General features: G+C 38.7%; 1 protein-coding gene across 1 annotated transcript; it reads right to left on the reverse strand.

Annotated features, from left to right (window-relative positions):
* Positions 1-3,423: 3,423 nt before the first annotated feature.
* txnl4b (thioredoxin-like 4B) lies at positions 3,424-11,938 on the reverse strand. Its single transcript, XM_073045211.1, has 3 exons — positions 11,711-11,938; positions 5,659-5,810; positions 3,424-3,984 (listed from the first exon to the last, which is right to left on the reverse strand). Exons 1-3 carry the CDS (start codon positions 11,840-11,842, stop codon positions 3,819-3,821), a joined length of 450 nt encoding a protein of 149 aa, XP_072901312.1. The 5' UTR covers positions 11,843-11,938; the 3' UTR covers positions 3,424-3,818.
* Positions 11,939-11,989: the final 51 nt, after the last annotated feature.

Here is an 11,989-nt window from a genome sequence, read left to right on the forward strand (position 1 = left end):
CCTTAGTGGACAGTGATCATAATATGACTGAATTCATACCGCCATTTGAGAGGGAGGAAGTACAAGTCACGTGTATCTGTATCGCAGTGGAACAAAGGGAATTACAGAGGCATGAGAGACGAGCTTGCCCAGGTGGATTGGAGGTGGATGGCGGCGGGGATGACTGCAGAGCAGAGATGACTGAAATTTCTGGGAATAGTTCACAAGGTGCAGGATAGATGTGTCCCACAGAGGAAGAAGTTCCAAATGGCAGTAGTAGGCAACCATGGTTGACAAAGAAAGTTAAGGACCACATAAAAGTCAAGGTACAGGCATATAAGGTAGCAAAAGTGAGAGGGAAGTTGGATGGTTGGGAAGCTTTTAAAATCCAACAAAACGCTACTAAAAAAAGTATAAGGGAAAAGATGAAATATAGGGGCAGACTAGCCAATAATATAAAACAGGATACCAAAATTGTTTCAGTTATCTAAAGTAAAAGGGAGGTGAGAGTTGATATTAGACCGCTGGAGAAGTAGTAATGGGGGAACAAAGAAATGGCAGATGAACTTAATGGGTACTTTGCATCTGTTTTCACTGTGGAAGACACTCGCTGTGTGCCAGTCGTCTGAGTGTTATGGAGCAGGAGTGAGTGCCTTTGTAATAGCACTTTCCTATTACAAAGGGAAAAAGTGCTGGGCAAACTCAAAGGTCCTGAGGTGGATAAGTCACCTGGACCAGATGGACTACATCCCAGATTACTGAAGAAAACAGATGCATTGTTCATGATCTTTCAAGAATCACTTGATTCTGGCATAGTCCTGGAGGACCGGAAGATTGCAAATGTCACTCCACTCTTTAAGAAGGGCGGAAGGCAAAAGAAAGGAAATTATAGGCCAGTGGTTGGTAAAGTGTTGTAGTCTGTTATTAAGGATGAGGTTTCGAGGTACTTAAAGACTAATGATAAAACAAGTCAAAGTCAGAACAGTTTCTGTGAAGGGAAATCTTGCCTGACAAATCTGCTAGAGTCCTTCAAGGAAGTAAACAGGATTGTCAAAGGAGAGGTAGTGGATGTCATTTACTTGGATTTTCAGAAGGCATTTGATAAGATGACACACATGATGCTGCTTAACAAGATAAAATCCTATGGTGTTACAGGAAAGATCCTGGCATGGATAGAGGAATGGCTGACAGGCAGGAAGCAGCGAGTGGGAATAAAAAGGGCCTTTTCTGATTGGTTGCCAGTGGTGTTCCTCCGGGGTTAGTATTGGGACTGCCACTTTTCACATTGTCAGTGATTAAGATAATGGAATTGATGGCTTTATGGCAATGTTTGCAGATAATATGAAGATAGGTGGAGGGGTAGATGGTGCTGAGGAAGCAATGTGATTGTAACAGGACTTGGATAAATTGGAAGAATGGGGGGAAAGTGGCAGATGGAATGCAGTGTTGGGAAATGCAATGCATTTTGGTAAAAGGAACAATAGTGCAAACTATTATCTAAATGGGGAGAAAGTTCAAACATCAGAGGTGCAAAGGGACTTGGGAGTCCTTCTGCAAGACTCCCAGAAGATTAATTTATAGGTTGACTCTGTGGTAAAGAAGGCAAATGAAATTTTGGCGTTTATTTCAAGGGGAATAGAATATAAAAGTAAGGAGATAATGCTGAGGCTTTGTAAGACACTAGTCAGGCTGCATTTGGGAATTCAGTTGATAATTTTGAGCCCCATATCTCAAAGAATGTATTCTCATTGGAGAGAGTCCAGAGGAGGTTCCGGGAATGAAGTTGTTAAGATATGAGGAACGTTTGGCAGCTGTGGGCCTGTACTCACTGGAATTTAGAAGAATGTGTGGGGATCATATTGAAACCTACCACATGTTGAAAGGAGTAGATAAGGTGTATGTTGAGAGGATGTTTCCTATGGTGGGGGTACCCAGAACTAGAGGGCACAGCCTCAAAATTGAGGGGTGACCCTTTACACCAGAGGTAAAAGGAATATTTTTAGCCAGAGTAGTAAATCTATGAATGCTCTGCCACAGTCTATGGTAGAGGCCAAGTACATATGTATACTTAAGGCAGAAGTTGATTGTTTCCTGATCAGTCAGGGCATCAAATGATATGGCAAGAAGGCAGGTGTATGGGATTGAGTGGGATCCCGGATCAGCCATGATGGAATGGCGGAGCAGACTCGATGGGCTGAAAGGCTTAATTCAGCTCTTGTGTCTTATGGTCTTGTGATATACAGGAGGCCACACCAGGAGCACCGGATACAATAAAAGACCCCAACAGACTCAGGTGAAGTGTTGCCTTCAAAGAAAGTGAAGCCCGTTTCTTTGAAAGAGGACATCTCCTTCTTACTGGAATGAAAAGCCTCATCCTGAGACAATATGTGACAGAGACAGAGGGATTGAGAGAAGGAGATGGCATTTTTACGACCATTCAGGGCCCGAAACAGTCTTTCCAGATAAGACAACACTTCACCTGCATGTCTATTGGGGTCATCTACTGTATCCAGTGCTGCTGGTGTGGCCTCCTGTATATCGGTGTGACCCGACTTGCATTAGGAGAATACTTTGCTGAGCTCCTACGCTCTGTCCCCCAGAGAACGTAGGATCTCCCCGTGGCCACCCGTTTTAATTCCACTTCACATTCCAGCATGTCAGTCCGTGGCTACCTCTACTGTCACGATAAAGCCACACTCAGGTTGGAGGAGCAGCACTTTGTATTTTGTCTGAGTAGCCTCCAAACTGATGACGTGAACCTCGAGTACTTGAACTTCTGGTAATGCCCATCCCCCCCACCATTCCCCATTCCTAGCTCCCCTCTCAACTTATCTCCTTACCTGCCCATCGCCTCCCTCTGATGCTCCTCTCCCTTTTTCTTCCATTGCCTTCCGTCCTTTCCTATCAGAATTCCCCTTTTCCAGCCCAGTATCGCTTTCACCAATTAACTTCCCAGCTCTTTACTTCACCCCTCCCCTCCTCCCAGTTCACCTATGACCTTGTAGCTCTTCCTCTGCTCCCACCACCTTAAACTCTGACACCTCATCTTTTTTCTCCAGTTGTGACGAAGGGTCTCGGCCCGAACTGTTGACTGTACTCTTTTCCATGGATGCTGCCTGGCCTGCTGAGTTCCTCCAGCATTTTGTTTGTGTTGCTTGGATTTCCAGCATCTACAGATTTTCTCTTGTTTATGATTGAAACACAAATTGTGTGACTGCTTTACAGAACATCTGTTCAAATCATTGTGGTGACCTGAGCTTTTGTTGCCTGTAACTTTAAATCTGTCCCATTCCCATTCTGATCTGTCTTTGGCCTTTTAAGTTCAAGAAACAAATTATAGTCATTGCCATTTTAGGACTTAACATTAAATCCCACTGATTTAAGACAACTAGCAATTCATTCACTCAGTTTTTCTCTTTCCATAGATGCTATCTGACAGGCTACTTACAGCATTTTGTTTTATTTCACATGTTATGCCAAAGCTAATTGTGTAGTTCTTTTTGCTTTTCAAGAATAAGGAAATCACGTTGCTGACAAAAAAAATTCAATAACCAGAGTACATGAATCATTTCTCCAAAGATCAAATTGTGGCAGCAACTTTTCAAATCAGCAGAGATCTGGAGTTCTGGGATTGTGAAACTCCAAACAATAGTGGAGCAGAAGCTCTGGAAAGTGCTGTTTGCGGATTTCTTCCAAGTCTTTTGTTGATTAATTGCAAGAACTGGATAAGTATTTAACAAACATTTCAAAGTTCCTCATTGTCTGAGGAGTATTTGATTACAAATCACCAAAGTTGTTTCCATGATGTAACTGTAAAGCTCAACAGCCAGCTGGTGCATTCAGATGCCATGATAAAGGAGATCATACTTTGGGATGTTCCTTGGATCAATAGGGCTGTGTACTATTAACTTTCCACGCATTGCTCCACGGAATATTACTTCAATTAAATCTATGAAGTCTTGCTTGGTTTTGAAACATCCAACAAACTTTGTATGGTCTGGAGACCTTTAAAAAAAAAAAAAGAGTAAACACTTGAGTTTGCTATTGTGTCCACAATTTACAATGATCCAAAGCACTTCACGCACAAGTAAGCAGACAGTGAAGGAACTCAAGGAGAGAATAAGGCTGAATGCATTAAAGATAGTCAGAGCAATGGAAACTTGTGATTGAAAGTAAAAATATGTGGGATGGCATAGCCAAACATGATTTTAACAAAAGGATAGGTTTAGGGTTAAGAGTGAAATTTTGGAATAGATAAAGTTGATTGAGGCAGGGGATAGGGGATGAAAGTCTATTCCACAGAGCATTAGAATAGTTAAATCCAAACTGGATGAGGATTGAGTAACAGATATATCAATAGAAAGGTGGAACCAGACATGTTAAAGAGGGAAGTGGATGGGCTTTTGATGGAGCTAACAGAGGGAAGAAAACTCAGTTTGGAGTTAATTAGAATATAAAGGTAAAAGAGAGGTGGAATGCAATCAATAACATGGTTATGAAGTTTCTAGTGGAATCTAAAACTAATCTTATCCCTTTGTTTACATGCAATGAAGTGTTTCATCAAAACCCTGATAAGGAACAGTGTCAGAAAGCTGTTAGAGAAGATGCTTGTATTCCATCTGTGTCATCCAACCCGATGGCATGAAAATCGATTTCTCCTTCTGGTTTAAAAAAAAAAAAAAAAATTACCCTTCCTCTCTTCTCTTTATTCCCCACTCTGGCCTTTAATCTCTTTACCAGTTTACACCCCCTCCTAGGTCCCCACCTCCTTCCAACGACAACTCTCCTCTCCTATCAGATTCCTGCATCTCCAACCCTTACCTTTCCCACCCACCTGGCTTCACCTATCACCTTTTAGTTATCCTTCTTTCCCTCCCACCATCTTTTTGTTCTGGCATCTTCTCCCTTCGTTTCCAGCCCTGCAGATGCTGGAATTTGAAACAAAACCAGAAATGCTAGAAGAATTCAGCCAGTTAAGCAACATTTGCGGAAAGAGACACCCATCAATGTTGTGGCGCAGTGATCATCCTCAGTTTTTGGGTCCTCCTGTCACCATTTTGTCTCTTTTACTTTTGTACCAGTACTGATGGACCTGTCCCACAATCTCAGTATTGCCAGATGGAGAGAATATTCAACAGGATGTTGCCAGATTGGAGGACTTTAGCTATGGGGAGAGAACATATTGAAATGTATATGATTGAGAGGCATAGGTAGAGAAGGTAGACACCCTTTTTTCTGTGTTAGGGTTTCATAAGCAAAAGGTCATAGGTTAAAGGTGAGACAAATTTTAAAGGTGATCTGAGGATTATTTTTCTTTACAGAGGGTAGTTAATATCTGGAACATTCTGCTGAGGAGGTGGAGTCAGAAAAAATTACTAACTTAAGTCTTTTGACAGGTACTTCAATAAGCAAGGCTTTGGAGGATAAAACCTACTGTGGGCAAATGCAATCTTCAGCTACAGCAATGGATTTAGGGGTAGCTAGTTATTGAAAAATATTTTAAGTAACTGTTATTACAAAAACTACAGTGTAATTGACAAGACTGTTAACTTAAAGAGAAAGTGAAAAGCAGATATCCTTATATAAACTTTCTCCCATTCAATAATGCAACTTGGAATAATGAAGCCTCAATTATTATACCTGCACCTCCATATTTTAATTGCAGAAACAATATCTTACCCATAATCCACTTTCATATGTTGGCCATTGAAGAAGAACACTGTAGAAGGAATGTAGCTGATATCAAAGTAGCGGGTATATATCGGCACACAGTCAACATCCACGAGGTAAATGGCTGCCATTTTACTCAGATCATGAGCAGTCTTTGAAAGCTGGTAGAATAATGAAAAAAAATAAAATGTTATATTAAGAAAATATCAGAAGTGACACATCTACCTTAGAAAGCATTTTAGAAAAACAAGTTTCTCAACTATGGATTATTTTGGTTTCATTTGGAGATATGCTTACTAGTTTGTAAATTAAAATAAATGTGGGTTAATAACCTAATTTCAGATAACTCCTACAATTTTGTTCTTTCCAGTTTATATTTAATAAGCTCAGCCAATTGCCTACTCCTGCCAATGATTTCTGGCTTCCACGAGTGAGAAAAATTGATCTTGAGTTGTACTTGAATAATACAAAATAAGATAATATCCAGAGTTGGGGGTACAAGGTATTGTAGAAAGGGGATCTTAAACACAAAGCAGCTTCAAATATTGTGAAAACTTTCTGTAAGTTTGCTTCATAGAGTATTAAAAAGAACTGCCTTTAGAAAAGAAAATGCTCTTTTTGAGAACAGGCATTTCAAAAACATCTTCCCTCACCCTGAAGAAGTAAGCAATGTGTTGATATATGACAGGTATTGTAGGTTAACAATGATATGCTAATGAATGCAAAAACATTTTAACCATCATTTTCCTTTCACAAAGCAAGTTGCTGATGGCCTGCTGAGGTAAAATTCCATCAATATCCTTGCCCCAAGCAACTTTTATATAACCCTAAATCTGTAAGGTCAAGTCCAACTAATGGCAGATTCTTTCATAAATTATGGCCTAAATTTTGTATCAATAACAATTCCTTTCTATTGTATTAATTAGTAAAATATTTCAGCAGTTTCCCAAGTGGGATACTAAACCAAAACTGATGCCAGGAAACAAGAATGTAAGAACCAGGAGTACACCAGCTGGCTTTTTGAGTCTTGGCATCTGTCAAGATCATCATTTTTATCTATCCCTGTTCAGTTTTCTTGGATTCTCCCTATATCTTGTCCCTTGATTTTCTTAATATCTAGAACTCTTTTCAATGAATTATTTGACAAGAACTACCATAGCTGTCCAAGGTAGAGAATAGCAAAGATCTACCACCTTCTGTGTGAAGAACTCTCTCTACATCTTATCCTAAATGGTGTCTCCCCTATTTTGAACCCATGATCCTTGATTCTAGATTTTCAGACAGAAGAAACATCTACACAATCAAGCCTTGTAAGAATTCTGTATGACTGATTTATCATTCATTCTTCTAAACTCTACAGTATATAGACCAAACTTGCCAGTGCAGGAACTACTTTGCTGAATCTTCATTATCCTCCCTCTCTAGCAATATATCTCTTTGGGTAAGAAGACCTCAATGATGCACAGCAATCCAAGTGTGATCTTACGAAGACAGTAAATAATTGCAATGAAGCCGTAGTCAAATCCTTTCACAATACAGGCCAAAATGATGTACCATTTGCTTTCTAAATGCTTCTTGTACCTACATTTACCTACTGGGCCTTTTGAACACCATTACTTCCAAACCTGCTGTCATTTAAAAATACTCCACTATTCTGAAATAAATGACCTCACATTTTACCACCTTATATTTCATCTTACATAATCTTATTCACTCACCTAGTTTGTCTATATCCCTGTGAAACGTCTTTACAGCTTCTTCCCTACACAGAATCCCAACTAGTTTTGGATCAGCAAACATGGAAATATGACATTTGTTTGCTTCATCCATATCTGCCTCACCTACCTTAAGTGGGCAATTACTTATTTTTGAACAGTGACCCGTAGTTCTAGACCAGAGGTCAGTTAATGGTAAGGCTTCACGGCAGAAAATAAAGTTGGGAACCTCTCTTCTAGACTAGCTTTACAAGAGAAAACACCTCCTCCAACTCCACACAGTCTAGACATTTCAGGATCTCAAAAGTTTGAATCAAATCACCTAATTCAGCTAAGCCCTCGTTAACCTGTCTGTAAACTAGTTGTCATTCTATGTCATGCCATCCCAGTTCCACGTTTTTTAAACTTGTTGACCACTGTTCAGTGTGAGACCATTTCAAAAACCACCTCAAAATTTCTTTTTCTTTTCAAATCTTTTTATTATTATTATTATTATTATTCAAAAATAACACAGGTACATCGAAGTAACAACACTTACAATGCCTCAAAAAATAAATTATCTTAAAGATTGAAAATTTTTGTGAATTTAAAAAAACCCTACTAAGCAAGAAAAGTGAGAAAAAAAGAGAAACCCATTGGAGGTACAACCCCGGAGCCACGCGTCATACAGAAAGCTTCTAGAAATAAACATCAAGCTGCCATCAAGAAAGAAAGATACATCAAGAAAAAATTTACACTTAGATCGTGGAGAAAATCTATCAGTTAACTGAAATGATAGTAATGAGCAAATGAGCTCCATCTCTTCTCAAAATCAAAAAGGTTCAAAGGTTCGACTTCTAATTTTCTCCAAGATAAGACACAGCATCACTTGAGAGAACCACTTTGACAAAGTAGGAGCTGATATATCCTTCCATTTCAACAAGATGGCCCTCCTAGCTATCAATGTAACAAACACAATAACATGTTGGTCAGACACAGAAATACCATGGATATTTAGAGAAATTATTCCAAAAAGTACAGTCAATTTATTAGGTTGTAAGTTGATTCTGAGTGCTTTAGAAATTGTTGAAAAGACTGACTTCCAAAACTGTTTTAATATAGAACATGACCAGAACATATGTGTCGCTGTAGCTATCTCAGTTTTACATCTATCACAATATTTGTCAACATTGGGAAATATTTTAGGAAGTCTCTCCTTCGTCAAATGATAACGATGTACAATTTAAAATTGAATCAGTGAATGATTAGCGCAGATCGAAGAGTTAACCAGCTTCAGAATCCGTGTCCAATCCTCCCATATAAAAGTCAAATTGAGTTCCTTCTTCCAATCCTGTTTAATCTTAAGTAAAGGACTTAAGATCTCATTGTAGTAATAAATTATAAATTCTTCCAATAGAACCTTTTAACGAAGGGTTCATATTCATAATAGTATTTAACAAGTCAGCCTCCAATATGTAAGGAAAATTACTTAAATATTTTTTGTAAAAAATGTCTAACTTGAATATATTGTAAAAAGTGTGAATATGAGAGAGAATATTTATCGACTAATTGTTCAAAAGACATCAATCTGCCTTCTTTAAATAAATCCAAAAAATAATTTATACCTTTATTTTTCCAAAGTAAAAAAAATTGGATCACTCCAGGAAGGTTTAAAAAAGTAATTACGATAAATTATACTACAAAGTTTAAATTTTTTAAGATTAAAAAAATTGCGGAACTGGAGCCAAACTTGTAAAGAGTGCTTAACCACAGGATATAGGTTTAAATTAGCAACTTTTAGCTAATTGTATAGGTAGAGCAACTCCTAATAACGAAGTTAAATAAAACTGTTTCACAGCTCTCCGTTCCAGCCCCAATATAACCAAAAGACAATATATCACAAATTAACAGCCCAATAATACATTCTTAGATTAGGCAAAGCGAGACCTCCATCCTTTTTCAACTTTTGTAAATAACATTTACTAATTCTTGGTCTTTTATTATCCCAAATAAAAGATAGAATAATAATCAATCCGATCAAAAAACTTCTTAATCAAGAAAACAGGAATATTCTGAAATAAATATAAAAATGTTGGTAAAATCATCATTTTAACTACATGTATACGACCAACAAGTGAAAACGTAAAGTGGGCTCCATCTACTAAATGAGTACTTCATAAAGTCCACTAAAGGAGGAAAATTGGCTTTATAAAGATCCTTACATTTTTTAGTAATTATGACATCAAAATATCTAAAAGAATCCATAACTTTAAAAGGAATATTATCATATATAGAGATAGATTCATTTAAAGGCAGTAATTCACTTTTACTAAAATTTAAATACATCACAAACACCTTCTCCCCCCCCATTATCCTTTCAACTAGTCACATTAATAGATCAGTCCAATACAATTTTTCTTTCATAAATCCATGCTGTCTCTGTTCAATCCTATTATACCCTCCTGTTCTCATCAACATGGGCTCCAGCATTTCCTCTGCTTCTGATGTTACGCTAACAGATCAGAATTTCTCCTCTCTCCCACTACTATTTTTATAGTGAGAGTTAAGAGAGAAAGGAGTAAGGCAGGTTAACTGAGATGACCAAAAAAACATTGTCAAGGAGCAGTCTTCAAAGACTCTGTTGAGAGCACTAAAAAAGTGAGCAGATTGGAGAGGGAATCCCAGAGGCTGGTGCTGAGACTGTTGAAGGCATTCATGCCAAAATTACTAAAATCAAGATGGATTGAGTCATAGCGAAGCACAGCACAGAAACACACCCTTTGGCTCATTTAGTCTGTGCCGAACCATTAATCTGCCTAGTGCCGTAGTCCTGCACCTGGACCATAGCCCTCCATACCCCTACCATCCACGTACCTATTCAAATTTCTCCTAAATGATGGGATCAACCTTGCATTCTCCACTTGCGCTGGCAGCTCATTCCACACTCTCACCACCCTCTGTGTGAAGAATTTCTCCCTCATATTGCCCTTAAATATTTTACCCTTCACTCTTAACCCACGTCCTCTAGTTCTTGTCTCACCCAATCTCAGTGGAAAAACCCTGCTTGTAATTTTTGTCAATACCCCTATAATTTTATATACCTCTATCAAATCTGCCCTCAGTATTCTATGTTGTAGAGAATAAAGTCCTAACCTGTTCAATCTTCCCCTATAACTTAGGTCAAATCCTGGCAATATCCTTGTGAATTTTCTGTGCATATTTTCAACCTTATTTACATTTTTCCTATAGATTGGTGACCAAAACTGCACACGATATTCCAAATTAGGCCTCACCATCATCCTATACAATTTTTTGTACTCAGTACGTTGATTTATGAAGGCCCATGTGCCAAAAGTTCTTGATGACCCTAACTGTGATGCCACTTTCAAGGAATTATGGACCTGTATTCCTAGATCCCTCTGTACTATTGCACACCTTAGTGCCCTACAGCTCACCTGGTTGATCCTCCTAAAGTGCACTTGTCTGCATTAAATACCATCTGCCAGTTTTCATTCCATTTTTCCAGCTGGTCCAAATCCCACTGCAAGCTTTGATAGTCTTCCTCGCAGTACACTACACCCCCGATCTAGGTGTCATCCGCAAAGTTGCTGGTCCAATTTACTAGAATCAGAATCTGGTTTAATATCACTAGCATATGTCATGAAATTTGTTAACTTTGCGGCAGCAGTTCAATGCACAGGTCTCCAGTCAGAGAGGCAACCATCTACAACCAGTGTTTTGACGACTTCTGCTAAGCCAATTTACTACTTCATCTTGAATGCCAAGTGACTTGAACCTTCTTGACCAACCGCCCATGTCAAATCAGTAGAAACCTCGACAGCCTTGCCTTCATCAACTTTTCTAGTAACTACCTTAAGATTGGTTAGACATGACTTAACACGCACAAAGCCATGTTTAATGAAAATGAACAGAGTTGGTTAAGTACGAGGATCCAAGATGGGTGACAGTGAAGGGATGACGCCGCAAAGGAGTCCGAAAACGATTATAATTTTAAAACTTGGGCGTTGGCATTTCCAGGTAGACAGATAAACTGGCCTACCTGACTGGGAGTGGGACATCAGATGAATGTGCTTTATTATTGCCAAATCTCAAATCTCATACATAAAAAAATCACTTCTGAAATAATAACGGCCATCACAAAAATATCTCTACACTGCAACGCGGCACAAAAAGCAGATTACTTATTTTTCTGTGATTCTAGTATTTTGAGTAATTGCACCCATTTTCCACGAAAGTTCCCAATGGTCTTGTTTGATAGACCGCATATTCAACATTCCCACAGTACTGCATTGCCGTGACAACGTACATTATACAACAAGAGAAATGGTTTTGTTAAATTTACTGACAATTTCATCGAGTTGCAGACAGACCGGGTCCTGATCGCGGCCAAATCTTAGAACCAGCACCCTCTCCGCCACAGTCTTTATAATATGATCGACATCTTTCTTAGTTTGTAACTTTGGCAGGAACAAGCTCATAGTCTCAGTACTAGGAGGCTAATTGAAATGAAGAGTTACTAGAGTCCTCTCAGTAACTGGGCGGGGAACTAATCGAACCGGATGTTAATCCGTGGCGGCCTCAAAATCATTCCCCGGGAACACATTTCAAGGGAATTTGATCAAAGT

This window comes from Hemitrygon akajei, chromosome 5 (assembly GCF_048418815.1).
Source record: "Hemitrygon akajei chromosome 5, sHemAka1.3, whole genome shotgun sequence".
NCBI classification, from domain to species: domain Eukaryota; kingdom Metazoa; phylum Chordata; class Chondrichthyes; order Myliobatiformes; family Dasyatidae; genus Hemitrygon; species Hemitrygon akajei.

Bases quoted from the DNA above. Each gene is read 5' to 3' on its own strand.
- txnl4b (XM_073045211.1), bottom strand. From the start codon at position 11,842: ATGAGCTTGTTCCTGCCAAAGTTACAAACTAAGAAAGATGTCGATCAT. The intron at 5,811-11,710 runs GTCAGTAAATTT...TTATTCTACCAG, and splicing joins GTCTGCAACTCGATGAAATT to CTTTCAAAGACTGCTCATGA. The intron at 3,985-5,658 runs GTAAGATATTGT...TTTTTTTTAAAG, and splicing joins CATATGAAAGTGGATTATGG to GTCTCCAGACCATACAAAGT.